We start from the raw sequence: 27,740 nt of genomic DNA on the forward strand, positions 1-27,740 counted from the left end.
TCGGGAAGTCCGGCAAAAATCAATTTCGGTGGCCCACCGACAAAAAATAACAGGCGAGCAGAAATGGGCAGCAAGTGGCAGAGGACTTTCTTTTTAATTTTTTGTTTCCTGCCCCTGAGCATAGGCTACATTTCCGCGACCGGAAATTTTATCCAAAAAATTCGGGAAGTCCGGCAAAAATCAATTTCGGTGGTCCACGGACAAGAAATACTAGGCGAACAGAAATGGGCAGCAAGTGGCAGCGGAAATTTTTTTTTTAATTTTTCGTTTCCTGCCCCTGAGCATAGGCTACATTTCCGCGACCGGAAATTTTATCCAAAAAATTCGGGAAGTCCGGCAAAAATCAATTTCGGTGGCCAACCGACAAGAAATACTAGGCGAACAGAAATGGGCAGCAAGTGGCAGCGGAAATTTTTTTTTTAATTTTTCGTTTCCTGCCCCTGAGCATAGGCTACATTTCCGCGGCCGGAAATTTTATCCAAAAAATTCGGGAAGTCCGGCAAAAATCAATTTCGGTGGCCCAGCGACAAAAAATACCAGACGAGCAGAAATGGGCAGCAAGTGGCAGCGGAAATTTTTTTTTTAAATTTTTCGTTTCCTGGCCCTGAGCATAGGCTACATTTCCGCGGCCGGAAATTGTATCCAAAAAATTCGGGAAGTCCGGCAAAAATCAATTTCGGTGGCCCACCGACAAAAAATACCAGGCGAGCAGAAAAGGGCAGCAAGCGGCAGCTGAAATTTTTTTTTAAATTTTTCGTTTCCTGGCCCTGAGCATAGGCTACATTTCCGCGGCCGGAAATTGTATCCAAAAAATTCGGGAAGTCCGGCAAAAATCAATTTCGGTGGCCCACCGACAAAAAATACCAGGCGAGCAGAAAAGGGCAGCAAGCGGCAGCTGAAATTTTTTTTTAAATTTTTCGTTTCCTGGCCCTGAGCATAGGCTACATTTCCGCGGCCGGAAATTGTATCCAAAAAATTCGGGAAGTCCGGCAAAAATCAAGTTCGGTGGCCCAGCGACAAAAAATACCAGGCGAGCAGAAAAGGGCAGCAAGCGGCAGCTGAAATTTTTTTTTAAATTTTTCGTTTCCTGGCCCTGAGCATAGGCTACATTTCCGCGACCGGAAATTTTATCCAAAAAATTCGGGAAGTCCGGCAAAAATCAAGTTCGGTGGCCCAGCGACAAAAAATACCAGGCGAGCAGAAATGGGCAGCAAGCGGCAGCGGATTTTTTTTTTTTTAATTTTTCCTTTCCTGCCCCTGAGCATAGACTACATTTCCGCGACTGGAAATTTTATCCAAAAAATTCGGGAAGTCCGGCAAAAATCAAGTTCGGTGGCCCAGCGACAAAAAATACCAGGCGAGCAGAAATGGGCAGCAAGCGGCAGCGGATTTTTTTTTTTTTAATTTTTCCTTTCCTGCCCCTGAGCATAGACTACATTTCCGCGACTGGAAATTTTATCCAAAAAATTCGGGAAGTCCGGCAAAAATCAATTTCGGTGGCCCACCGACAAAAAATACCAGGCAAGCAGAAATGGGCAGCAAGTGGCAGCGGAATTTTTTTTTTTAATTTTTCGTTTCCTGCCCCTGAGTATAGGCTGCATTTCCGCGACCGGAAATTTTATCCAAAAAATTCGGGAAGTCCGGCAAAAATCAATTTCGGTGGCCCACGGACAAAAAATACTAGGCGAGCAGAAATGGGCAGCAAGTGACAGCGGAAATTTTTTGTTTAATTTTTCGTTTCCTGCCCCTGAGCATAGGCTACATTTCCGCGACCGGAAATTTTATCCAAAAAATTCGGGAAGTCCGGCAAAAATCAATTTCGGTGGCCCACGGACAAAAAATACTAGGCGAGCAGAAATGGGCAGCAAGTGACAGCGGAAATTTTTTGTTTAATTTTTCGTTTCCTGCCCCTGAGCATAGGCTACATTTCCGCGACCGGAAATTTTATCCAAAAAATTCGGGAAGTCCGGCAAAAATCAATTTCGGTGGCCCACGGACAAAAAATACTAGGCGAGCAGAAATGGGCAGCAAGTGACAGCGGAAATTTTTTGTTTAATTTTTCGTTTCCTGCCCCTGAGCATAGGCTACATTTCCGCGACCGGAAATTTTATCCAAAAAATTCGGGAAGTCCGGCAAAAATCAATTTCGGTGGCCCACGGACAAAAAATACTAGGCGAGCAGAAATGGGCAGCAAGTGACAGCGGAAATTTTTTGTTTAATTTTTCGTTTCCTGCCCCTGAGCATAGGCTACATTTCCGCGACCGGAAATTTTATCCAAAAAATTCGGGAAGTCCGGCAAAAATCAATTTCGGTGGCCCACGGACAAAAAATACTAGGCGAGCAGAAATGGGCAGCAAGTGACAGCGGAAATTTTTTGTTTAATTTTTCGTTTCCTGCCCCTGAGCATAGGCTACATTTCCGCGACCGGAAATTTTATCCAAAAAATTCGGGAAGTCCGGCAAAAATCAATTTCGGTGGCCCACCGACAAAAAATACCAGGCAAGCAGAAATGGGCAGCAAGTGGCAGCGGAAATTTTTTTTTTAATTTTTCGTTTCCTGCCCCTGAGCATAGGCTACATTTCCGCGGCCGGAAATTTTATCCAAAAAATTCGGGAAGTCCGGCAAAAATCAATTTCTGTGGCCCACCGACAAAGAATACCAGGCGAGCAGAAATGGGCAGCAAGTGGAAGCGGAATTTTTTTTTTTAAATTTTCGCTTCCTGCCCCTGAGCATAGGCTACATTTCCGCGACCGGAAATTTTATCCAAAACATTCGGGAAGACCGGCAAAAATCAATTTCGGTGGCCCACCGACAAAAAATACCAGGCGAGCAGAAATGGGCAGCAAATTTTTCGGCGGAAATTTTTTTTTTAAGTTTTCGTTTCCTGCCCCTGGGCATAGGCTACATTTCTACGGCCGGAAATTGTATCCAAAAAATGCGGGAAATCCGACAAAAATCAATTGGTGTCGTTTCATCAGCTGCGAGCAGCGCTTGATTGTCAAAATTTTGTATTTCGGTAGTGGGTGAGGGAAAAGGGAGTGTTTGAACTTTTGGCGGCCCTTTTTTCATTCTGTGAAGAATAGCTGAAACTTGACAATGGTCCCCTAAAAGCAAAAACAAAGTACAAGTAATTCTTGTATGTGTTGATACCTTATATAAGGTGGTACCTTATATAAATTCGCCTTGCATCCAGTTCTGTTTTAAGAGTTTTATTTAAAATTAAAAAACCAAGGCCTAAATGGATCACCCTATATGTACATATGTTTATTTCCATATCGACCCATTCCCTAAAAAATAAGGTAACCTTATACATACATATGTACATAAAAAATCTTGTTTTTCTTTATTTTTATATCACATTCGAAAATAAGTATGTTTGCATAAGCAAAGGTTTTTAATCCGACATAATTCTCTAGATACCACATATTTTTGTTTATCGGAAAACCGAATGTTTTTGGCATTTTTTTGGACTTTAACGTTTACATACATTTATTAATGCCTTAGTACAGCTACTATAAAACAAGGAACTTTTTAATTTTTATATATGTACAAAAGAGGGAAGTGTGGGATTTATTAAAGAATTCTCTAGTTGCTTAAAAAAATATATAATAGTCTTCGTGCGAGCAAAGTTTACCCCTTTTCACGTAGAAACACAAGTCTTTCCCAGAGGCTTCCGATATGCTTTGCTATTTCTACAAAGAGTAAGTGAAATGTTATCGCCGGCAGCACACATCTCTAATATAAATAACACGTTCCGGTTTGTGTCTTTCATTTGACAGCGTCATCTGCCGGCAATTAAGTAAATGTCTAGCGACGTTAATAGCATACAGTCACGTATCGCAAGGTTGCTGACGATTACGGCGTCGACGACGGTGACGCCGCACTAGCGCCTCTATCGACCACGAAGTAGCAGCCATAAATGACATTGCGTTGAGGAAATGCAGGGTGATCGAGTAATTGAATCGATCGCGTATGAGACCTGAAATTAAAAACGTGGCAATGTGTAGTGAATGCAGGTAATGGCAGCAGTGGAAAAGTAGGTTCCGTACTACATAATTTAAATATAATAAATATAAAATAATTTAAATATACGGCTGTACATTAGAGGGCACTATCACAAAAGATGGCGGGGTTTCCACTGGACTTATAAAATTTATTATATCTTAAGATATCCGTCAAAATATTTCAGAAATATACTAAGATTTACGTGAGTTAGACCGATTGAAAATATGTACCTCCAAAAATCAGTTTTCTTACTTACATAAATCTTAATATGTATAAGAAATAATTTATATACCATTTTTTTATCGTGAGTGATGCACCCTAATATACATACGTACATACATATGTATGTAGGTAAATATAAAACTTCATATACATACATATAACAGACAATTTTGCGAGAAAAAGTTAATAATAGTAAAGCGTCAAATCGCTTTGTCCAACTCACCAACAAACGGCCCACAAGCGAACGTAAACAGACCGGAAATGAGCAGTTGTAAACCGGAAGCGGCAGGCAAACGCTTTAACGGCACACAACTGGGTATGATGAGTGGCCAGAATATGGTGCGCACGCCTTTGCACATACCGATCCAGACAAAGGTGCAGAGTATGACTGTGTAGGAGCGTGTGCAGGCTACAACAGTGCGTCCAATAGCTATGCCGACAACGCCTGTGGAAGGAAAAATTTTATTGTTGAATTTAAGATGCTAAATGATAGATATGAAAACGTATGCATGTATGTATGTACATATATGTAGGCCGGTTCGAAAACACCTAACTAAATATAAAATAAAAATAACTGAGATAGCAAAATCTTTCACTCAGCCGTCGATATGTAAGTCCCTTGAAGTTATCTAAGAGACCAAAACTATTTTACCAAGCTAGATTATTTCACATAAATAGTGAACGAATGCTTACCAATAAAATAAAAATTTTATATCACACCCACCTTAACCCTTACCTATTAGGAAGAACACACGATTATCCCAGGGTATTTTCTCCGTCACGAATGGCACAATAAAGCGTACGATAATATCCATTCCACCAAGTACTGACAACGCCGACGTCATTTGTGACGTCGTAAATCCGAAATCATGTAATATGAAAGGCGTAAGTATGGAAAAATTCAATTCGCCGAAGTTGATCATCGTCAAACCCACCACTAAATTGACGAAAGTAAAGTCACGCAATAAATCTAAATCGAAGAACGCGATCACTTTTTGCATAAAAGTAAAACTCTTCACCGACACAGCAGCATCGTCATCCTCTTCAGCCATCGCTTCCAGCTTTTTATCTACAAACTTTGAGCGAAGCTGTGCCTTTTCGAGAAGCATACGCTCCTCGGCACAAGTACAATGCAATTGAGCTATCGCACCATGCAATCCACCAAGATGTGGCGCTCGGAAATTGGCATTACTGCTCGAATGTTTGAGCAACACCTCGTCCCGTTCACGTTTGAAGTTGTTCGGTTTGTAAACCTCGGCCGTCTTCAATTCCTCTTCAGATATCACACGATTAAGACGAGTCATGCCCTCGATATCTTTGGAACTGGCTACGGTACGAAAGCGTGGTGTACCACCTTTGTGCGTTGAGGCCAACGACAACTTCGAACCGAACCAACCGTCGTTGGCGCGCGACAACATCGGTGTACCCGGCTCAATTATTTCATACCCCGGCATAGCTTCGTCATCGTCTTGATACAAATATTGACTGGAAAAGATGCCATTACGTTTGTTTTGCTGTTGGCAGTATTCACACAGATACTCTGGTTTGCCGGCTGCAATACCCGAATCTCCGGCCGTCTCAGCAATATCGGGTGGTGGCGCATGATAACGCACCGGTTGATAGACGAGTGCACAAACCATTGAATGTAGTGAGAGAGCGGCGAAAATGAACACCGTACCCTGCACACCATAGTAGGAGAGGAATAGTGTGACAACGTGAGGCAAGAATATCGGTCCCAAACCAGTGAGTGTCCATGAGAAGCCGGCTGCGCGGCGACGTTTGTTCTTGAAGTAGGTATTGATGGCAAGCGAAGAAGCGGAAACGCTGATGCCCACGCCGAAACCTTTGCGGTGTGTGGAGAAAGCCGTGTATTAGTTGTATGTATGTAGGTTTAAAAGCTATAAGTGTGAGATGATGCGAAGGACTTACCAAAAAGAATCGCATAGGTTGCCATGTAGCCGATGAAAGACTCACAGAAGGCTGTAAGCATTAGACCGACAAAAATGAAAAGTGAACCCGCCAAGGCAACTTGACGAAATGTAAAGCGTCGAAACATAGGTCCATTTAAGAGACCTGGAAACAATAAGAGAGTTAACTGTATGAAAATATTTCGTAATTTTGTATGCCGAATTTATTTTAGGACCCTATTTTATGGGTTCAAAACAGCGAAAACTTAAAAACTCAACGCTCAAATTATTCGCTATACTGGAATGGGACAGAGATGTTTAAATGTTGGAGTAAAGAATCAGCGCCGATTTTAACTCATAGGACTGCTGATTGATGTTGAAAGCTGAAATTCATGCTAAAGAAAAGGGAGAAGTCCAGTTTCATGTCATAACCTCACTCTTTGCTGAGACAGCTGAGAAGATGTCCGATTTGAGATGATGGTGAGGCCTGAAAAGCTTTATGGTCGCGATTAAATGGAAAAGAGACGGAGGCCATCCGAAAACCTGCAGATCTGATGATTCAATGATCACGTATATGTAGTTGCCTTTGAAGAAAACACCGCATTGGGAATTAGGAGTAAGCAAATGAATACTATCTAAGGCGATGTCTAGACCTGCAGTTAAGGCGACTCCAACACCTCGGATCACGCTTCTTCACCCGTCTGAAATTATTTTCACTATATCAAGTTCAATGGCATTTGTCGTCAAATAAGTGAAAACACATTGTCAAATGAGATTAAAAAGCGGTATATTGATTGATTTCGATCAGGATAGATCTTTAGTCGTGTACAAGCCCTGCTATATCGGTTATCTGTCAGTTTTTGGCCCATAATTAAATAGGTTAGAGATGGGTAAAGGAGATAAAGTTGGGTCAAAATATGCCGAAAAATTTTGGCGTCAAAATATGACATCGTGAAAATCAGCCTTTAGAACTAACCTAATTTTATTTGGAACTCTTTTTTCGATTAAGGGAATGTGTTTTCTCATAGCGCTCTTTAACAACGGGAAACTAATTTTTCTCACTACAATAAAGTGTGTAAAAAATTAAACGGAATTTTATTTAAAATAATATTAGAGGTAATATTTCCGAAATATATGTAGTAGCTACTTATTACCTGTACATGCCGACACCGCTGGATTTGTGTTAATGATTGTCGTAATTTCCGAACTGGTTAGACCTAAAATGGCCAAACGTTCACGGAATATAAAACCAAACTGCTGCAAGCATGGATAGATCGATAGCTGAAATATTAGGAAAAATATAATGTAAATATGTAATTAAGACACAATTTATGCCACTACTCACGTTCGAACAACCCGCAGCTATGCACACCAGCCAAGCCCAGCCACCATCTGGCGCTTTGAAATTCTCACCCAAATCACTTTTGTCACGCCGCACTTTCTTTGGCTTCGTCTGTGACGTGATTTTTGTCGGATTTTTACTGTTATCTTCGATATTATTGTGTTTGACGTCGGTGTTGGGTAATATGGTCTCTCGATAGACATGGCTATTGATGTCGTATGTTGTTGACTTTTCCATTATTCATTGATATTTATAGGCGAATACTAAAAATAGGAAAAAAATAAAAGTTAAAATATTCCACAGGCTGTCGGAAAAAGAACTATGTAGCAGTGCGTGTATTAAGAAAAGTGATGAATGACTTTTGTGGACGAAGCCATAAGAGCGCGTATTCATGTACATAAATAGATCAGGTCACAGAGGTTTCCAAAGTTAGGTCAAGCAATATGAATATTAGGATGCCTCACGAAAAAAAAACGTTACGGCGTTCCCAAACTAAGTGTTTGGCGGAGCTTTTCTTCCGATTTGTGATGTGAGTCTTGTTGTTGCAGTTATATGCCTTCTCTGAGCGACACGTGCCTTGATTAGAAGCTATTTCATGGCAGAAGGTCAATTTTTTTGTGAATGACGATCGGACCAGTAAGTAAGTATACTGCAAAGTACTGCATAGAAAATGGAATTTCTCCAAAAACTAAAATAATCTGACATCCCTATATCCAGACTCTCTCCAATAGGAAGATAATACTCTTTAACTTTAGGCTGCAAAAAAATACATTAAAACTGTTATCGGTGTCATGCGATTGATTGGTGGATTAAAGGCGAGGTGTCGAATGTAGGATTATCAATTGTTTTTATAAGACCAGAACTATTTTGTGGACTCAGTTGGGCTTCCTAAGAATTTTTAGTTACAAGTGGAAAGTTCAGAGTTCAATGCGTGCTCGAGAGTCGTAAGCAGGCTCTCGCCCCAGAACAAGGTTCGATGAAAATTTTTAGACTTTTTATTGCCATTAAAAACAGATACATAAATTTCGGAAGTTAGAAACTTTGGATGTTCTTTTGAACATTTTATTGAAGGCACTTAAACATCGTAGGCACGACTGCCACATAAAATTTTATACAATGTAAGAACATTACAATAAAAAAAGATGGTATAAACGTCTTAGCCTTACCAATTACTATTGCACTTACATATGTACATATATACATGTATGTATCTTATTTATTATTAGTTTCCGTCATCAGCAAGTTACTGCAATATGTGCATATTCCGCAACAAGTGCTACGTGCTTCATAGAGGAAAAACAATAGCTGCGTTGTACAATTGTAGGTAAATACATATCGTCGTTTAAAGTACAAAACCGCGTATCAGCAAAATGCAAAACCGCGTATCATGATAATGCAAAACTGCGTATGAGAGGTTGCATAAATTATTTTATAGAGAGTAAAAACACTCATTAAAATACACTCGCCGTTCGGAGTCGGCATAAAACTGTAGGTCCCTCCTCATTGTGTGACAACATCAAGGCGCACCCCACAAATCGGAGGAGAAGCTCGGCCAAATACTAACGCCAATCTATTATTATTATTATTATTATTATTATTATTAAAAACACTCAAATTTCAAACTAGTTCTCTTTTTTATAAAGCAATCGCATTTCTGGCTAGTATATTTCAGGACGAATAGATAAGGCTTGAGCCAAGAGCTTGTGTGGGCAAATCCAATTTTCGGCAGCAAATGGCAGTTACGCAGTTTTGCAGAATGACGATACACGGTTTTGTACTTTAAACGGCGATATGTATATGTACACTAGGGTGGTCCAGAAATGCTCTCAGCCACAAGGACTGTTCCATACCGAAAAAATTATACCCTGGTTTTTTATTAAAAAAAAAAAAATATTGAATAGTAATTGTTTATTTAACCATTTTTAAAAGTAACGATTTGTTTTGTCGCCCCCCGCCCATTGCATTTTTTTGAGGTTTTTAGAGGCCTATAAAAGAATAGTTAGTAAAAGGACAATTGGGTATTGTTCTTGGAAGTTTCCTGAACATACATATTGTAAATGTAGTATGTCAGCTGATGCGTATACAATATTTAGATATAGTAGGTACATATCGCTAGTTTAGAGTGAAAAGTTGCAAAGTCCCGATTTAAAATTTTTACAGAAGAAGAAAAATCTTCTTATAATCATTTTCTTCAAGTTTTTCGCAAAGCTTTAAATACAACATTTTGCATGTTTAAAGCAAAGCAACGCTCCATACGAATCAGAGTGATTCGATCTTTATTAAAAGATTTTGTACTTTTTGGCCTTATCGAATTTTCGGAGCTTCTTGTGGACTTAGCAAATTTTCCTTTCATGGAATATAAACGAGAGAACATAAAACAAGCACCTTTTCGAAACGATGCATTTTCAATTTCTCTAGCCTCCTGTATCAAAATACGAGTTTTCATAAAAAGTGGACTTAGCAACTTTTCACTCTAAGCTGCCGATATTTTAGAAGGGCATGCCAAAATGAGCCCAATTTAGGAGTCATATTAGAGTCTGAAATATGACGCTTTCTCAGCCTTGAAAACAAATATTCTTTTTAATTTTGATTATTAATAAATTTTTACTTCTACGTGAACTTTGTTACTTTTCTTCAACTTCAAAAAAAAAAAAATTAGTCAGTCTGGTTGACTGGTCTTAAAATCATATTTATGTTGAAAGAAAGACTCATTTTAGACTCATAAATTCTCAGCACTTAGAAAATTGCTAAAAGGAATAAAGTGATACGGTTTAATGTGTATATAGTTATTGAATTTAATAAAATAATAGAGAATAGATATTAAAGTTTGTCCTTTATTTACACTTCAAAAATATGGTAACCGCCCACTTTTGATGAAATTCTGTAACTTTACCAATCCCGACCAAACTCGACACGAATATTACCTCGAGTCTCACTAAGAAATCTGTAAAATATTTTTTTTACATGGGTCAATAACCACGCCCACTTCCCTTATAACGGTAATTGACAGAAATACGAAATCTTCGATAAATCAGTAACTACCAACTACCAAAGCTACTGCACTCAAATCGAGGTTAAATATTAGTCATAATTAAATTTTTTTGAGATTTCTGAACGGTAATATTATTATTCGTTAAAAAAAATATATATTTTTTTTAGGATTCTATATCAATTCTACGAAAAACTATATTTTTCCCACATAAAATATGTATGTTAAATTTCAAAATAAATAAAATCAGGTCTCCCTATTTTCGGTATTCTTCAGTTCGGGGGTGGCTGAAAAGAAAGCTTTTAACCACCCTAGTGTATATGTATAGGTAATCAACTGTTAAACATTTGTGAAAATCGCAGTAATTGAGAAAAATGTGGTTTTAATAAATATACCAATAAACAATTTTTCTTGCAAGGTGTTTGGCTTATGAAAAGTTAACTTGTGCCACTAATAGTAGTAAATCATTTAGAAAAAAGCGATAATGAATAGACATTTACACGCAAATAAATATATGTGTGCATTAGGGTGGTCCTAAAATGCATGTGGGTAAAAAGTAAAGTCGGAATTTTTATGCTCTCACCCCATAGGATTGTGCATTACCGACAAAAATATACCCCTATTTTTTATTTTGAAATCAAAAAATATTTAGAGGTCGCTCAAAGCGCCCAAAGTTTCCATGTATTTATGGCGAAGAAACAATTTTTCGTTGAAATGGTATAGAATTCTTAAAAATCAATATTTTTCTATCCGAAAACTCTGTTTATCTACAGAAAATTCCCAGTAATAATAACCAATTGTTTACCTAATCATTTTTTTCTCGCAACCATAGTTTATAGGTCCGCCAAACACCCACAAAAACCCCAAAAAAATCAAAACAGGGACAAATAAAAAATCGTTAGTATTAAAAAGTGTTTAAATAAATAATTGGGTATTATTATTGAAAGTCTCCTGAAGAGTTTTCCAATCGAAAAATATTGATTTTTAAGAATCCTATACCATTTCTACGAAAAGTTGTTTTTTTCCCCATATAAAAATACATATAAAAACTTTGAGCGCTTTGAGCGACCTCCAAATATTTTTTTGAATTAAATAAAATAGGGGTATACTTTTTTTGATATAGAATAATCCTAGGGGGTGAGAGCATTACAATTCCGACTTTACTGTTTTTGGACCACCCTACATACATATGTAAATATCAATGGATGACAAAAGACATGTGTCCGCCTTGCTTTTCGCATAAACGACGTTAACATTATTTAGTGACTACAAACTATAATCCTCTATAATAAAAACCGAAATCTACCCCTCAAAAAAAGCACAATAGATAATAATATGACAGGGGTGGGCAAGGCCGAGACCGAAAAGAGATGTGTATAAAGTTTGTGAAACAACATGAAGAAAAGAATGTCGCATAGACCCATGAATTTGCCGTTTTTTTGCCGTCAATTAGTTGTGGAAAAAAAATTTTGTCGCTCTTGTATTTTTTTAGATATAAGGTGTTTTGCTAACTTTATATAAAGTTAGCGGAGCACCCCTCCAAACTCAAAGACAATAGACTAGGCTTTATGTCCAAATTTGCCTTTTTTCGCCGTTCCAAGATGAGCTAGTTTACTTTTGAAAAAAAAATATTTGTTTACATTAAAAAAAAATTTTTTTGCAATTTTTTTTTTCAATGTTCAATAATTTTTAGAAGAAAAAAATAATAATAAAATAAAAAAAGCAAAACCGGTTGCTTCATGTACCACATTGAAATTTAAACAAACAATAATCACCATGATTAAAATTCAAAAAATTAAGCAGCTTCCTTATCACAATTAAACGACAAAATCAAAAACAATTTTAGTGCACAAAAACAACCCAAACGGCAAATTATGTCACAAAAAAATATTGTTTTTATTATTTTTAACAAATTTTGAAACCGCCTTCCAAGTCCCTATTTTTTTGTTTTGTTTAAACAGCCTCATTAATAAAAAAATTAGGGAGTTGGAAAGCGGTTTAAAAATTTATCAAAAATAATAAAAACAATTAATTTTTTTGTGACATAATTTGCCGTTTGGCTTATTTTGTGCACAAAAACTGTTTTTTGACGTTTAATTTTTTTTTTTGTTTAAAAAGCCTTATTTCAAAAAAAAAGGACTCGGAAAGCGGTTTAAAAATTTGTAAAAAATTATAAAAACAATTAACTTTTTTGTTGCATTATTTGCCGTTTGGCTTCCTTTGTACATAAAAAGTGTTTTTGATTTTGTCGTAAATTTTTTGTTTGTTTAAACAGCCTTATTTAAAAGAAGATACGGACTTGGAACGTGGTTTGAAAATTGGTTAAAAATAATAAAAACAACTAATTTTTAAGAAGTTAGCAAAACACCTTATATCTAAAATAATACAAGAGCGACAAAATTTTTTTTTCCACAATTAATTAACGGCAAATGTGTGGGTCTACGCGACGTTTTTTTCTTCATGTTGTTTCGCTAACTTTATACACATCGAAAAGAGCTACATGTAAATTCTAAATGCTACAAAGAGCCACATAAAGAAAAATTTAGTTTTACATAAAATTATTATTAGAAATGAAAAAAACATAATTTTATTATTATTTTAATGTACGTGAGATAGATAACTAAAGGCAATTCAAAAGTCAGTTAAAGCCATTCGTAACCGTTCTGTTAAATGTTGGTTAATCAATAGGTACGTTCGTTCAAAATCTCCAGTAAAAAATGTCCAACAGCAAAGTTCCGGCGAAATGTCATCTGTTCTCTCCCAAGACAAATACATATATCCAAAATAGTACGCGAACAGAAAATTTGCCGAAACTTGCAAGTTAGACGAACAGCTTTTAGAAATTTTGTTTAAATTCCAAAGTATAAAATTGAAAACGTAAGAAAAAAAATCCCGAAGTATTATCCTGAGACAATTCACTGATTACACGAATAATTACTTCCTTCTTACAAGTTTAATTAGTCGCATCTTACTTATTTTAACTTCCAAACCATTAAATTTAATTTAGGGATTTGCGTAGATTGCAACCAGTTGTTTCAGCTTCAACTCAAAATTAAATGTCACTTTGCTCTCTCAATTTCCATTACATTGCCAGTTTTTTTGCGTACGCGATCGCAAAAAGCTGATAGTTTTTGAGAACTTTCAATATATAACAGGCACGCGAATGCAACCATTATCTATTATCAGGTACGCGAATGCCACGAATTGTGAATACTATTTTGACGTTACGAATTTCATTGTAGAGTACAAAGACTCACAGTTATACTTTGTACCAAAAATTTAAAATATACGGTGTATACTTTAAAATAGCAACACTCGTGGATGTTATCGAGTTTATATGAGCCCTTAACATATAATTTTTTCAAAAAGAAATATTGCGAAATTTCAAGGATACAATTTTAAAATTACATTTTCAATATTTACCAGCTCTCTGCACTAGAAACTTGAATCTGTTTAAATTCTAAAGGATTTCCTCATTAATTTTATACCCATACTTCTTCTTGAAGCACATTTCTCTGAATTTTGTAAATCATTTTTGAATTACTGACGTCGGAGTGAAAAACTAAAAACACAATTTTTGGCCCATGGTTTCGCGAATATATTGATATTTGTGTTTAAAATTTATAATAGCTCGGTGTTATATGTATAATGAGCTAGATATTTATAAAAAATATTAATAAATAAATAAAAAAAGAAACATAGCCAATACTGGCCAAGAAAAGGAATTTCTATTATTGCCATCAGTGCAAATTACAAATCCCGGGACTACTTGCCAAGAATCCCGGGATTTTCGACACGTTAAAAAGTACGGTATCCCGGGATCCCGGGATTATAATTCCTAGTCTGCATGCACGATCGCTAGCTCGACCAATGCAATCCACTTGAACAATATCATAAATAATAGACTGAAAATGTATACATACTTATTTATTTAGGGTCATATTACTTATAATAGATGTTCAAGGGAAAAGCGACTTTACTTGTACAATACATATTTACACATGTATTACATATGACAAGCATATATAAATTCATAGTTGCATCAACCCTTATGCTGTTAGAAAGAAGAATGCAGTGCTTATCGCTACTCTTGGTATGTGCAGATGTGGTAGATGCAAACAACCGAATACCCAAAGAACCAACTACTTGTGGCAACAAATTTTGTTGTTGGTTTAGGTTTCCGATAAGAAACTAAACATACGGCACGCAGCTGTTTTCAACAGCGGATATTTCAAATCTGGTACATGTTGCCGGAATTCAAGCAGTGGCAAAGCTTTATGTTGCATTTCCAGTGCCTTATCATCTTTTAATTCCAAAAACTCCAAATTTTCTTCTTTCGCTTTTCTTATAAAGGCGTATTCGGATATTGTAAATTCATTCTCAATTATGTTACATAAAAAAGAGTTTATGAAGTATGCCAACGTATCTACATTTAAATAATTTCAAATCGGCAAATCTTTTTTTTCAAAATCTGCACATGATATATTTTTTTCTAGCAATGGAAAATGATGAAATATTCTTTTTTTGGGATCGTGAATAAAAAGAGTATTTAGTTTAGCTTCAAACCTTAAAATAATTTGCGAGAAATCAAAAACATTTTTATTCTCTCCTTGTAGAGACAAATTCAAGTTTTGCAAATGTTTCGTCATATCGGAAAATTGTAGGTAATGTTCGATCTCAATTTGCGTATGTGTATATAAAAAGGATAAAATAAAAAAAAAACAACACTATTAGGGAGTTCACAAGTCGTGCTATTTGTCATATTTGCTCTCTTGTACTATTTTTTTAGAACAGTTGTAAAATGAAACTTGTGAGCATCCCATACTTTTTCGTGTGCTATTGTACAATATTTTAACAATTATATTTGACAAAATCAAAATTATTAAAACAGCTTTAGAAAGTTTATAATGCCCAGAAGAAGCGAGAAAAGCAAATTAATGGCTGCGATTTGCGAGAAGTACGCGCAGGACGCAATGATGGAAGGAAGTTAGTCGTCAAATAAGTCATTTATGAGTTTTTTAAATTTATTTGGTGCATTTTTGTTAGGCGATGAAGATGAGGAGGAAGAGATCGATGAAACTTTTAGGTTGAATATGCTTGGTTTTCCCCGGACACGCTTAGTTTTGCACTGAATTAAAAAAGATCTTTAATAAGTTAAATATGTTATAAATAAAAGATAACTTACTCCATTGCCATGAGATGACTCCATTTTTTTATTTAAAATTTGAATATTTTATTGTACTCAGACAAGGAAAAATGTAAATAAATAGAAATGTCTGATCCAATAGCACTCACAAATAGCAAAGTAGACATATTTTTCAAAATTGTATTGTAATACAACAATTTTACTTGTAAAGCAAAAACAACACTTTTAAAATTGTTCTAAAAAATAGTATAAAAGAGCAAATATGACAAATAGCACGACTTGTGAACTCCCTAAATAGAAAAGAATATCCAGCAAAGAAATATATGTAAAAAAGAGCCAACATTTTCGAAGCAAAAAGAATATAAAAAAAAAGAGCCGCATAGCTAGAGAAAATATCGCCTATCAAGGCAATGCCTTCAAAGTGAAGCCGTTTTTTCGCTCTACTTTACAATTTGAGTGTCGTAAGATAGGCGGTTTTGCAAAAACATCGACGATATATTTCAATTAATTGATTGCTGAAATATCTCCGGGTTTTTAAATAATTTCATGAATCAACTCTCCACTGGAATCAGATGTCGTCGAATATGTATCCATTTTTTCTTTTCGCTACAGTGCTTCACAAAATGTGTTTTTAAGAAAAATTACTTTAACACCTGTATTTTGCTTAGCTTTTTTTTGGACTAAGTTTTATTCAATTCAAATCACGATTTCAAAAAAACCCGCTCGAAAATTTTGAAAAAAACCGGTTTGGAAAAACTGATTCAATCACTCTAAAGCTATCGATTCGCCTCTGAGAGAGAAAAAATTATGGAAAGTTAAGCCATATTCAAAATAAAGAATTCTTTATGTTGCACTTAAGCACATATGAAAAATACCATATGGACTTAGTTAGTCTTGAAGCAAAATTTCCCAACATTTCTTATCCCTTCTGCAATAATTGGGTCAAAATGAGCAAATTTTCATGAAAAAAAACTTTACAGAGTTAGGTAATTTTAAATAAGGTGCAGCGTTGTCTATTCGTTAAGAGCATAACCAGCTATAGGTTTGCAAAAAATAAAGGAGATTTTTATTTTATTTTGTTTTCTAGAATGCGACATAGTTTTTCCATACACCCACAGTGATGCTGGATCATTTTGACCCAAATTATTATTTAGTATTTAAGGGAAACTTTTATCCGATAAAGTGTCTGCATGTTATAAATAAAATATTAACTGACTCAAATTGAAATATCGCTTTTTTATTAAAATTGACTAATTTCTATTATTGGGTCAAAACTACCCAAAAAATTATAGGAATTATTAAATTCCAAACACTGTAGAAGGGTTAACGGGGACTTTAGCAGGTTTGATAAGTGTCGACTTCTACGTCACAATTTGCATTAGCAGAGCACAATATGATTGACTGGAACGGATTTAAGCAAATTTGATTTTCACCTACGGTGGGACCTAGTCACCTTTGAATAAATAGTTAATATTGAATTTCTTTTCTTTTTAATCTTATCGACATTAATTAGTCACATTGCTCTAGTTTAAACTATTTATTTTGTTCGGTCAGAGAACATGGCAAAAAATTGGAAAAATTTCATCAGTGGAGTTAGGCAGTGTTGATATGTACCGACTCATATATCACACTGTCAAAAAACCAAAAAGAAAATTAGTCTGGTTAGTCCAAGTGGTTTCTGCACTTAGTCAATACCAGCTAGAAAAGACATCTGGTTTTTACCAACTAGAGAATTGGCATCGTAAAGCTGTATGCGCTCCACGTTTTTCGTTTTCAATCTCATAGATTATTTATAATGACTTTTGCTAAAATTTCAAAATCAAAAGTGATCAAAATAAATTCTATGGGACTAAGAAATATTATTTTCTACTTTCTAGTCCATTTATAAAAGCGTGGTATATTAAAAAAGTTTATTTATTTATTTTATCTGCAGTTCAATTACTTCGTATGCAAAATGTGTACAAATTTGTGCATTTGTCTATCAAATGATTGACCTTTGTGAATAAAATATTTTAATACCCAAGTAAGTATACATAAGCCAGTAGGTACTAAATCAAATCTGCTGATGATAAGAATACAAATGAAAAATTCGCATTTGCGAGAGGAACGTCATCTAAAATTAATATGTAGATTTATTTATATTGATTACAAAAGTGCATACTGCATACATACATACAAATATGCTTATAGGCATATCTGTGAACTTTTCAGAATACTTTTAGTACCAATGTGTAACTACATAATGCCGAATTGCAACTATGCATTGAAATTCAAAAAAAAAAATCTTATAGTTAGCCTTTCCTTGTACAAATTACGCGCATTGAAACTAATTTTTGATAAGGTAGACAACTTTCGCCAATACCAATAAAGTACCAATCTTTCTTCTTAGGCTGGTTTATGCTATCTCATATTTACTGCCGATTTCACGAAAGCAATTTAAGTGAAAAATAAGTTTTTTTCTGTCAGCTTCCATATTAAATTCAAATAAAAATGAGTAAAGAACTTTATATATCCGGCGCAGGTATCAAGTATCGTTGTTTCAAACTAGATTTGCATGATAAGCAGGGTAGCGATGGCTACAAATGCTGAGCAACGCCAATGACATAACTCACCGCATAACAATTGATTTAACTACTGCGCCTAAAACTTTACCTTCGAATAAATAAATATAAGCATAATTTCATCGTTGCCACGTACTCAATAGCCCATAACAATAACAGCCCTATTTCACCACAGCCAATGACAAATCTCAGCGGCTGACAATTGTCTTAACTACAGCACCTAAAACTATGCCGCAAATTTATTTTAAGCTCTCTAATGGTGAGAAATGTCAATGTTATTGTTATGACCTATTGAGTACCCGACAACGAAACAATGTTTATACTGTGTTTTAAGAAAACTGTTACTACTTATCAGAGTGCTTAAAGTCAAGTTTTTGGGCACACTTCTAGGCACAGTAAATAAAGCAATTGTTATGCGATGAGATTCGTCATTGGCGTTTGAAAAGGGCCGCTATAGTGAAAGCTTGATTGAACAGACAAAAGAGCTATAACTACATATATAATTATTATTTATCAATATATTATATTGTACACTTTACTTTTACTAATTTCAATGCGAAGACTTGCAAAAAAACTCCTTTCATTACTTGTTTTATCGCTCCACGCATGCTTCGACGCTTAAACCTGTTCACATGTTCACTCGATATGATTTATGCCAAACATTTTTATAGCCGTTTTCGTTTCACTATTTCTCAGGTCGCTTGAAATCGGCCCTGCTATATTAGCGAAACCATTTTATAGTGAAAGAACAAAAAAGCTACATAAGCGCGTATAGTTATGTGTGGCTCCCTAGCTTTCAGGGACTGTTTAAATTAATGATTTGTATTTAACTGATATTTTGTTCGATTCGCTACTTGCTATGCACATATGTGCATACAGAGGTAGTTGGCAAGTCGATGCTCTAAATACATATAGCACAGCATCCTTTTCAGCAACCATTTAAGCCGAAAAGCAAAGGCATAAATCCATATTAAGGAGCCGATTTTCACACTAAATTTATGGCATTCGAGTTCTGTATCAATAGATTCTGCTCTTGCCTCTAATTAATGTTTGCCTTGCGCTAACACAAATATTCTAAAAATTTCAATTATCAGAAATTATTATCGCATACAATGTTGGAATGACGTGATATCTGAGTCGAATCTGGTACGTGTTTATTAACGATAGTTGTTTCATAAATAAATTTTAATTAATAATAAAAGACAATACAGTACGAGTATATTTTTATTGGAAAGTATTGGGACAATGTCGTCGCGCAAAACCAGAAATATTACTTTCTGCTATTAATTAAATGGTTCATAAATGCATTCACATGCATATATGGACTTATACAAATCTATGTATATACATATATATCTATGTTTTCATGTACTAGACACATACTTAGTATGAAGGCGGACAAATAATTTTAGTCCCTACAGAAAATGAATGATTTTAGGAAATCAAACTACACCCAGAAAAAAGGCAGCTAAAAATATTTCTATCAACACATGATTTGGTAACTAAATATATATGTATATTTAGCTGACTTTTATCTGTATGTAGGGATTCAGTAGGCCTCGGTAGGATTTGGTTTTGGTAAAGTAATATCGAAATAGCGATGGCAGTGTCATACGATTTGTACATTTGTACAGATTTGTAAATTTTTTATATTGGGCTATCGGCGTAAAATAAAAAAATTGGGACGACATTTTCGTTTTGCAGTCACACGATTGGTACAATACAGCGAACTTCTATTAAAAAAATTGGACAAATTGTTTTTCGTGATTGGGATAAAGGAAAATATTTCTGCATTCACATTTGTAGGATACGATTTGCACCAAATTTTGGGCGAATGCCCAATCGTGTGACACTGCCTTTAGAGTACAGAGTAAAATAGAATAAAAAACAAACAATTAAAAACATATTGCTTAAAAGATAAAACTGATGTACATATATACCTATTTAACTTTCCTCCATTCCTCGAGATACAAAAATTATTGTTTAATAATATCCGTAAATGACAAATATATGCCGAATTTTGAGTTGTGCTGGGCACTGACGGAAAATTCAATTTCCTAGGAGCACTGTTTCATTCAAAGCGCAAAAATTTTTGAGTTTGGTGCTTGGTGCGTTTTTTGGTGCTTTTTTTTAGTTTGCAGACACCAAAACTGTAAATCTGAAACAAAAATAGAAGTTAAATTTAGAGCAATTGGAAGCTTCGTAAATAACTTTACAAAAATGGAAACAAAATCATGGTGCAATGACAATCAGAAGTGAAAGAGCACATGTCAAAAAAATATGTGGCAGCACATGCTCTCGCTTTGTGGTGTGCCGAGCGTAAAATAGTGTTAGTGCATATGTGTGAATATTCTGCAATGAATAATATCCACTAACACTATTTCTCGTGTTATTCAACCAATTACTTAAAAACACGAATAATTGCAGTTCCCTGGATCAGACAGAGATAATGTTTCTGCTTACATAACCAGTAGCAGCCAAATTTGCCCATAAATACGTTAGATATATGACTTTTATTTCTACTGTTTCAAGGTAGACCTTCCGATGGAAACACCCATATGTAGATGTGAGAAAATTTTAATGTCAAGTGATAGACGAAAAATGTGTTTTACTATTTAATTATTTTACAATGATTGGAAAATTTTTCAACAACTTGATTTGCCGGCACCATGACGCATTTGTTTAGCTAATATTTAGTTGTATTTTGTGCAATACTAATGCAAACAACTATGACCAAGTATACATACACAAAGACTTACATACATACATTACATTGTAAATTCAAAGTAGCTGATAATAATATTTAAAATTTGTGCATACGGATGTATGTACAATTCTTGAAATTATATTGATTAACAAAGAAATGCCAATATCAGCATCTGTGTAGAATTTTACTGCAGTATAATATAAAGAAATCACTTCGTTACCAAAAAATATTTATATTATTTAAAGTACAGGTAGCAAGATTTTAATTTTTTTTTCAAAATTGTCGTACAAATTCAAAGCCAGCCTCATTTGAACGAACAATTCTTCTATCTAATCTACATACGTACATATGTATGTTTTATAGGGGTATTTTTTATATTTTTATATACATACATATATGCAATCTAGACATATTCTTCAGATTTAGGGGATTTGTAGCTCAAAAACCGTGAAAACTTAAAAATCGCGATTTTCCAAACTGTTTGCCAACCTCTGAAGCGCAGCCGATTTTGGATTAAACAATCGTTATATTGAATTCACATTGAGATAGGGCGTTCCTCAACCAAATTCTGAAATTCAGCTTTCTTAAACCAAATTCTGATAAAGAGCTGCCGAGATCTTCCACCCAGCTGTCGATATTTTGATACCCATAACTCCATATCGTCGTTTAAAGTACAAAACCGCGTATCGTCATTCTGCAAAACCGCGTAACTGACATTGGCTGCCAAAAATTGGATTTGCTCACACAAGCTCTTGGCTCAATTCTTATCCATTCATCCTGAAATATACTAGCCAGAAATGCGGTTGCTTTATAAAAAAACCATTTTGAAATATGACTGTTTTTACACTCTGGAAAATAATTTCTAAAACTTCACATACGCGGTTTTGCATTTTGCCGATACGCGGTTTTGCACTTTAAACGACGATATAATTAAGCTGCTTAAACTTTCTAAGGGCCAGTTTTTCAGTGCACGGCTGTGGTTCAAACTTAGTTTAAACGCTCGAGTTGGGTGGTTTAAACTAAGATTAGCCAATCAAATATCAGCCAGCTGTTCAATTTAAGCGCAGTTTACGTAATCTAACTTTAAACTGGCACTGAAAAACTGGCCCTAAGACAACTTAGTTTTTTTTAGTGTTAATCAATGAATTGTACCGTGTCCTCGGGTGTTGGAATCTCATAACCAGCGATAAGCACAGCAAATTTATAATTCAAACGAATTAAATGTCTATTTAATCTAAACAGATAGCGCAAATACATACTTCATGAGTACCAACATAATTAATGAGCGTGTCATGTATTGGTATATCGGTACTGATAATCTTATCAATTACTATATCAATAGCTTTCCTGCCGGTTGGACGATAAGTGGGTCGATCAAATGCCAGCAAGTGGTAAGTTTGTGTTTACAGTGGAAAGCAGCCGGAAAAATGTTTTAAAAAATCTCTAAATTGTAAATAATGTTTAAGTAATTTAAACTAATTTTGCTTTAAAGTCAAGCTTTTATTAGTCGTTAATAAAAAAAATAAAAATTGACACCCACCCCATCTAATGGCTAAATTTTGTATGAAGTTATTTCCTTCCATTTAAGTAAATACAGATTTTCCAAATATCTCGACACCTACGCCCCTAGGGCATCCGCTTCTAAGATAAGTTTGAAGTTTCAAGTCAACGGGAAGTTGGTTAAAAATTTATTGCAAGATTTAATTACAAACAGGTGGAACTTAATAAAACTTAGTAAAAATGAAGCTGAATGAAACTAAACTTTTAAAGTATCAGACAGCACAAAATTTTTCGACACAAAAATCTAGTAAGATCTTATGGATTCGCTCGGTTATCATAAGTCTGCCAATGATTTAATTATATTGCTTTTCCCTTACAAGTTACTACTAATTCCGAGGTGTGAAAGACGCGTTGTCGAAAAATGCATACAGTCCACTTAATCTGTATGACCTTTTTAGTGATTTTCGCCTAAACGCTCGTAAACGTACTATTTTTCATAAATGCAAAAAGATATTTTCTATCAATAAATAAATTTGATTAAAAAGAAATCTGTGTAAACTAAAAAAACCTAAGTTACAACTTAGAAGAAATCTAAGTAATATTTCAGTTAATTTGTAGAAATTGCTGGGGTATGCGTTGATGAAATCGACATCATCGGTAATAAGAATTGCGAAGTTTCCTCCTCCTTTTCCAAGTTGGATAAGGAAGACGAAGTATTTCCTGTCATCAAGCAAACAGTTAGAGGGTAGAGAATTTCGGACACCGACGCTCCAGCTCTGAAAGTATTCAACTCGGAACCCGCTGGTGGTAGCAGAGGAAAAGAAAGGCCCCCATTGGAAAGATCAAGTGGAGAAGGACTTGGCTTCAATTGGCTTTGTTGAGTTCGGCCAAAATTGCTTGGGAGATTACAGCATCAAATAAGAAGAAGAAGAACCATAAAACTAACATCTTTAGTAACCGATGAAGTTTTCAACATCCTAGAGATAGAGAGTGTTTGAGGGTTACGCATATATCAAAATTTTAAAATGTAAAGAAGAAAACACATATCTGGTTAGAGCGGATATTCTTAAGGCGCCAAACATTTCTGGAAATTAGCTCTCAAACTAAGTAGGTGGGCTAATTGCAAACTTGTTTTTAACCGACTTCTAAAAAAGGAGGAGGTTATCACTTCGTCGGAAATATATTTTTTTTTTATGTATGTTACCGCGTAACTTTGGACCACGTCAACCGATTTCGAATTCTTTTTGCATCGGAAAGGTAGTGTCTCAGAGGTTGTCCCATGCTAAGCTGGTTTAGATATATATATATATTTATATGAGAATTGGAGTCGGTTTTGTTTTTTGCTTGTTTTTTTTTATACGAACCGACCCAGTCTAGAATGCATGCTTGCCTATTTGAATAAACCTACACTTACCCAGCGATTTCGAGTGGGTTGTATTAGGGGCTTTTCCCAGTAAATAAAGTAAACGTAACTTAATTAAGAGAAAAACTAAAGTTAAGTGTCCATTTGCGCTGTTATTTTTACCCTACTCCGTTCTCTGCAAAAGTAGGGAAAATGGGAGAGTAAAATCGGTTCTCTCTTTGTCAAAAGTTTCAAGATTTTACACAATTTTTAATTCACTTTCAAACCATCAGTTGTACAATGTTTCTAGCGCAAGTTTTCGAATTGTTCGAAGAAAGATTATTTAAATTTTTCAACTTTTTGAGCACTTCTGCGTAGCAATTTGTTTGATATGCCCATGTATGTATGCATATTTGTGTCTCTATTTACATATTTCTTATCACTACATTATGTCATACCGCTAAATAGAATTAAAGTTTTAATACATGTATGTACATACATACATACATATCGTTACCTTAATACCGCTGAAAGGCAAAAAAGTCACAACTAACTTAAAATCCAAAACTCACTTTTTAAAAGTCCCCACATGGTTTTAAGTAACAGAAAATTAGTTAGTTTGTTACGGCTTTTTTGCCTTTCAGTGGGAATGTAGGATTTTCAAACCATAGGTAACGTTAATTTATTAAAAAAAACTCCTTTATTACCGGCCGTTATTAGTACATACACAAACATGTATGTTACATATATGCTCATTAGGCTGCATCACTTCCCATACAAAATAAAATTGGTACTATTTTTCATTTGGAATTATAAAATCTATTATATTTTAAGACTTGCAGCTAAATTTTCCGAAAAATTTTAAGATTTACGTGCGTTGAACCGATTTGAAAATACCTCCAAAATCTTTAATTTTTAATGAATAATTAGCGATTTAGACTTATGAGGTATCATTGGAAATGTATTTTCGCTTGGTTTCTTTGCAAATAAACTCATGTAAAGTATGAAGGTGAAAGATAAGATGAACGAGCATCATTCCAAGTTCAATTAAGATGTTGTGATTGAAATAAAACGGGTAAGAAACAACTTTCCGATAATACCTCATAAGTCTAAATCGGTATAGTTTTGGCCCAGTTATTCAAGTATTTCTTTGACCAATTTTTGAGAAAAAAATGTAAAAAACAACATCAAAAATGTCATTATTAAGATTCCATTGAAACGATTTTTTTAATTTTTTTTACACAGAGTTTTTAAGCTTAAACTGTTTTGTCATTTGAGGGCATTTTTTTTCAAAAAATCCATTAAGAAATTACATATTTTTATCCATAAAAAATCCATTTTTGGAGGTATTTTCAAATTGAACCAGCTCACTTAAATCTTAATATTTTTCGAAATATTTTGATGAAAATGGTGTAAAAATGGTTTTTCTTTTAAGACAATGCCTTGGTAGGCGGTGTCTTCTATAGCTATTATTTTACAAATCTGTTCTTTTAATAACGATTTTTTGAGTTGTACCAAATCTCATTTTTGCCACAACAGCGATTTAGGTGGTTTTGAAACAGGTCGATGGGCGGTTCTGCAAAAACATCGACGATATGTATAATAAGTTTTGTAATTCTGGTGGAAAAACTGCAACTTTTTTTTTGGTGATGCAGTCTAATGTAGTATACACATGTATGTATGTACAAAGATATATTTACAATAGTTTGTAGGCGAAAATTTCTATATGACGAAAGCGCTTACAGGCACGAATGTATTTAGTTTCACTGCCGACTATTGGTTGTGAAATGCTTTAAATTTGGCACCAAGTTTTGTTTTCTGTATTTTTAGTTTAAATTTGAATTTTTAGAAAAACAGCAATTATATCCCCACATACACATATGTACATAGATAAACACGAATAGATTTTGTGCATTGGTGATTTGATGACGACAATCTTGCTACGTTGCAATCACATTCGCAGCAGCATCTTTTTCACGTTCACGTTCCGTCAGGTTCAAGTTCAGGCAGGTCAACTCAGCACTTTCAAGTTCAAAATGCTCTTTATTTAATGAATATCTGCACATATGTATGTATATATGTATAGAATTATATGCAGCTCGCGCTCTCTGCTATTGCATTTACCACATTTTCATTCACTAGACAATTTTCATTCAGCTAACTAAAGGCTTTTCCGCAAATACCAACAAAATGGTTAGGTGGAAAATTTCATTACGCAAACACTGGCTCACACATAACACACTTAACACTTGAAATTTTGCCATTTACAACTTTTGTTGCTTATTCTTATTTATTCAAAATAAAAATTTAATTCTTCAAGGATTTTAAAGTAATGCGCAATTTTTTTTTATTGTTGTGTTTTTTTTTTAATATTACCACTATTAAGCAGCACTTTGTGAATTTTCCCGTTGACGTAGTTATCGTATTATATGTATGTACATTAGCATTTATTTTCTTTGGCTCATCTTCACCTTCATACCTAATCGAATAACAGCAATTGATTTTACAAAATTTAACTGACACAACCGCTTCACGTCAACCAAATCCAACGACTATTTCGATAAATTAGTATGAATTTCTTTGACGGAACAAATAGTTAACATTGACTGTAATAAAATACACTTTTTTATGCTGCCTTCAAATTAGCGTCACGGGTGCTAAAGCAAATACACTGGCACACACCTTATCGGTCGAGTTCTGCTCGAAAACTGTGAGATTCCCATTCGAACGCTCACATTTTTTCACACTTGGCCACTTTTGTTGGCAGCGATGTCAGCTCATGTGAGAATTTCACTAAACGGATGCAGATTGCCGGACTAAGTAAAATCCGTGTTGCTGACAAAGCGCTCTGCTCAATAAAGTTTTCGAATGCAACAAAAAATTGATTGGACACATTTTCTAGGTACCTATAAAAGTTTTTGTGCTTTTTCTATGTAGGTACTGTGGATATTGACAAATTAAAAAAAAGCTAATTTTGCAACACAACTCCGAACCTTTCTACCGTAACATCGATTGTTCGAAAGCCACCCACTGAGAGTGGTGAGTTGTTCTACATTATTTATTCAAGTGAGCGGGTAAAAATATTTAAAAGTCTTACGCTCACTTCTTAGTGACTGTCGGCGTGAGAAAATCGGCTGTAATAAGCTATTCTTGCCATATTAACGTTTTTCACAAAAAACAAAAAAAAAATCTGGTATTGGTAATACTTATTACAAAATTGTCATTGTTCTTAATTACTTCAGTGAGCACCCATGCGAAAGAGTAAAAATTAAATATTGAAGAGAGTTTGCAATGAGTTGAACTGCCTAGATTGGCGATTGCGCAGTGAATTCTTTAGTGCCGGTAAAAAATAATCAAAACAATAGCGGTTTTCTCTAAGTCTTGCAAATGGCTTGCACGGTGTACGGATGGAACGATTTACAAAGTTTTCTCTTTTGGAAAACCATTCAGGTTTTGCAAGATTTAGAGAAGAGTATAAACGGGTGGCCTAGGACACCATATAAATTGTCTGACTAACATTAATAAAAAATACATACATATTTTCCCTTAAAGAGTCCTATTTGATTCACTCAAATCGACTACTTGCTGTATTTTATAACCTGCTGTCTGAAACGCATACCGGGGCGTATGATGAACGCGAGAATGGGCAGCCTTTGCCTTGAACTGTAAGAAAGCTGTAAAATAACTGTTAAGTCTTGAGACCACTCTGGCCAGTGTTACTGCTGAGAATTTTCTAAGATTCGCAGAAAAGAGAGTCAGGGCTTAAAAAAATGTTTAATTTTTTAAACCAAAAATCTGACCATTGAGAATATTCAGGGAAAATGCATTTCCTCATCCGATTGTAGTATTAATAGTACAAAACAACTTAGAACTATAAGCCTTGAACAGGAAGGTACAGTGGCGTTCAAATAAATAGCAGCAAAATTGAAAATGATGTTCTTGGAAAATTATCTTTCTTTATGTATTGTTAATAATTTTCATTTAAAATATGTGTCGATCTTTATCAGATACCACATAAG

At 34.8% G+C, this 27,740-nt stretch overlaps 1 protein-coding gene across 5 annotated transcripts; it reads right to left on the reverse strand.

The window, feature by feature from the left end:
* Nucleotides 1–3,326: 3,326 nt before the first annotated feature.
* On the reverse strand, nt 3,327–27,283 carry LOC108372828 (uncharacterized). 5 transcript variants are annotated; one of them, XM_017628606.1, is made up of 7 exons: nt 27,258–27,283; nt 7,480–7,739; nt 7,289–7,415; nt 6,157–6,300; nt 4,964–6,070; nt 4,451–4,672; nt 3,327–3,979 (listed from the first exon to the last, which is right to left on the reverse strand). In XM_017628606.1, the coding sequence occupies exons 2-7, from the start codon at nt 7,711–7,713 to the stop codon at nt 3,831–3,833; spliced, it is 1,983 nt and encodes a 660-aa protein (XP_017484095.1). In that variant the 5' UTR covers nt 7,714–7,739; nt 27,258–27,283; the 3' UTR covers nt 3,327–3,830. The 5 variants fall into 5 exon arrangements, with proteins under 5 accessions (XP_017484095.1, XP_017484093.1, XP_017484091.1 ...); XM_017628604.1 differs by lacking the exon at nt 27,258–27,283 and adding an exon at nt 26,201–26,437; XM_017628602.1 differs by lacking the exon at nt 27,258–27,283 and adding an exon at nt 26,193–26,437.
* Between the last annotated feature and the right edge of the window lie 457 nt (nt 27,284–27,740).

This window comes from Rhagoletis zephyria, unplaced genomic scaffold (assembly GCF_001687245.7).
Source record: "Rhagoletis zephyria isolate East Lansing unplaced genomic scaffold, Rhagoletis_zephyria_1.1 Rzeph_scaffold_06069, whole genome shotgun sequence".
NCBI classification, from domain to species: Eukaryota; Metazoa; Arthropoda; class Insecta; order Diptera; family Tephritidae; genus Rhagoletis; species Rhagoletis zephyria.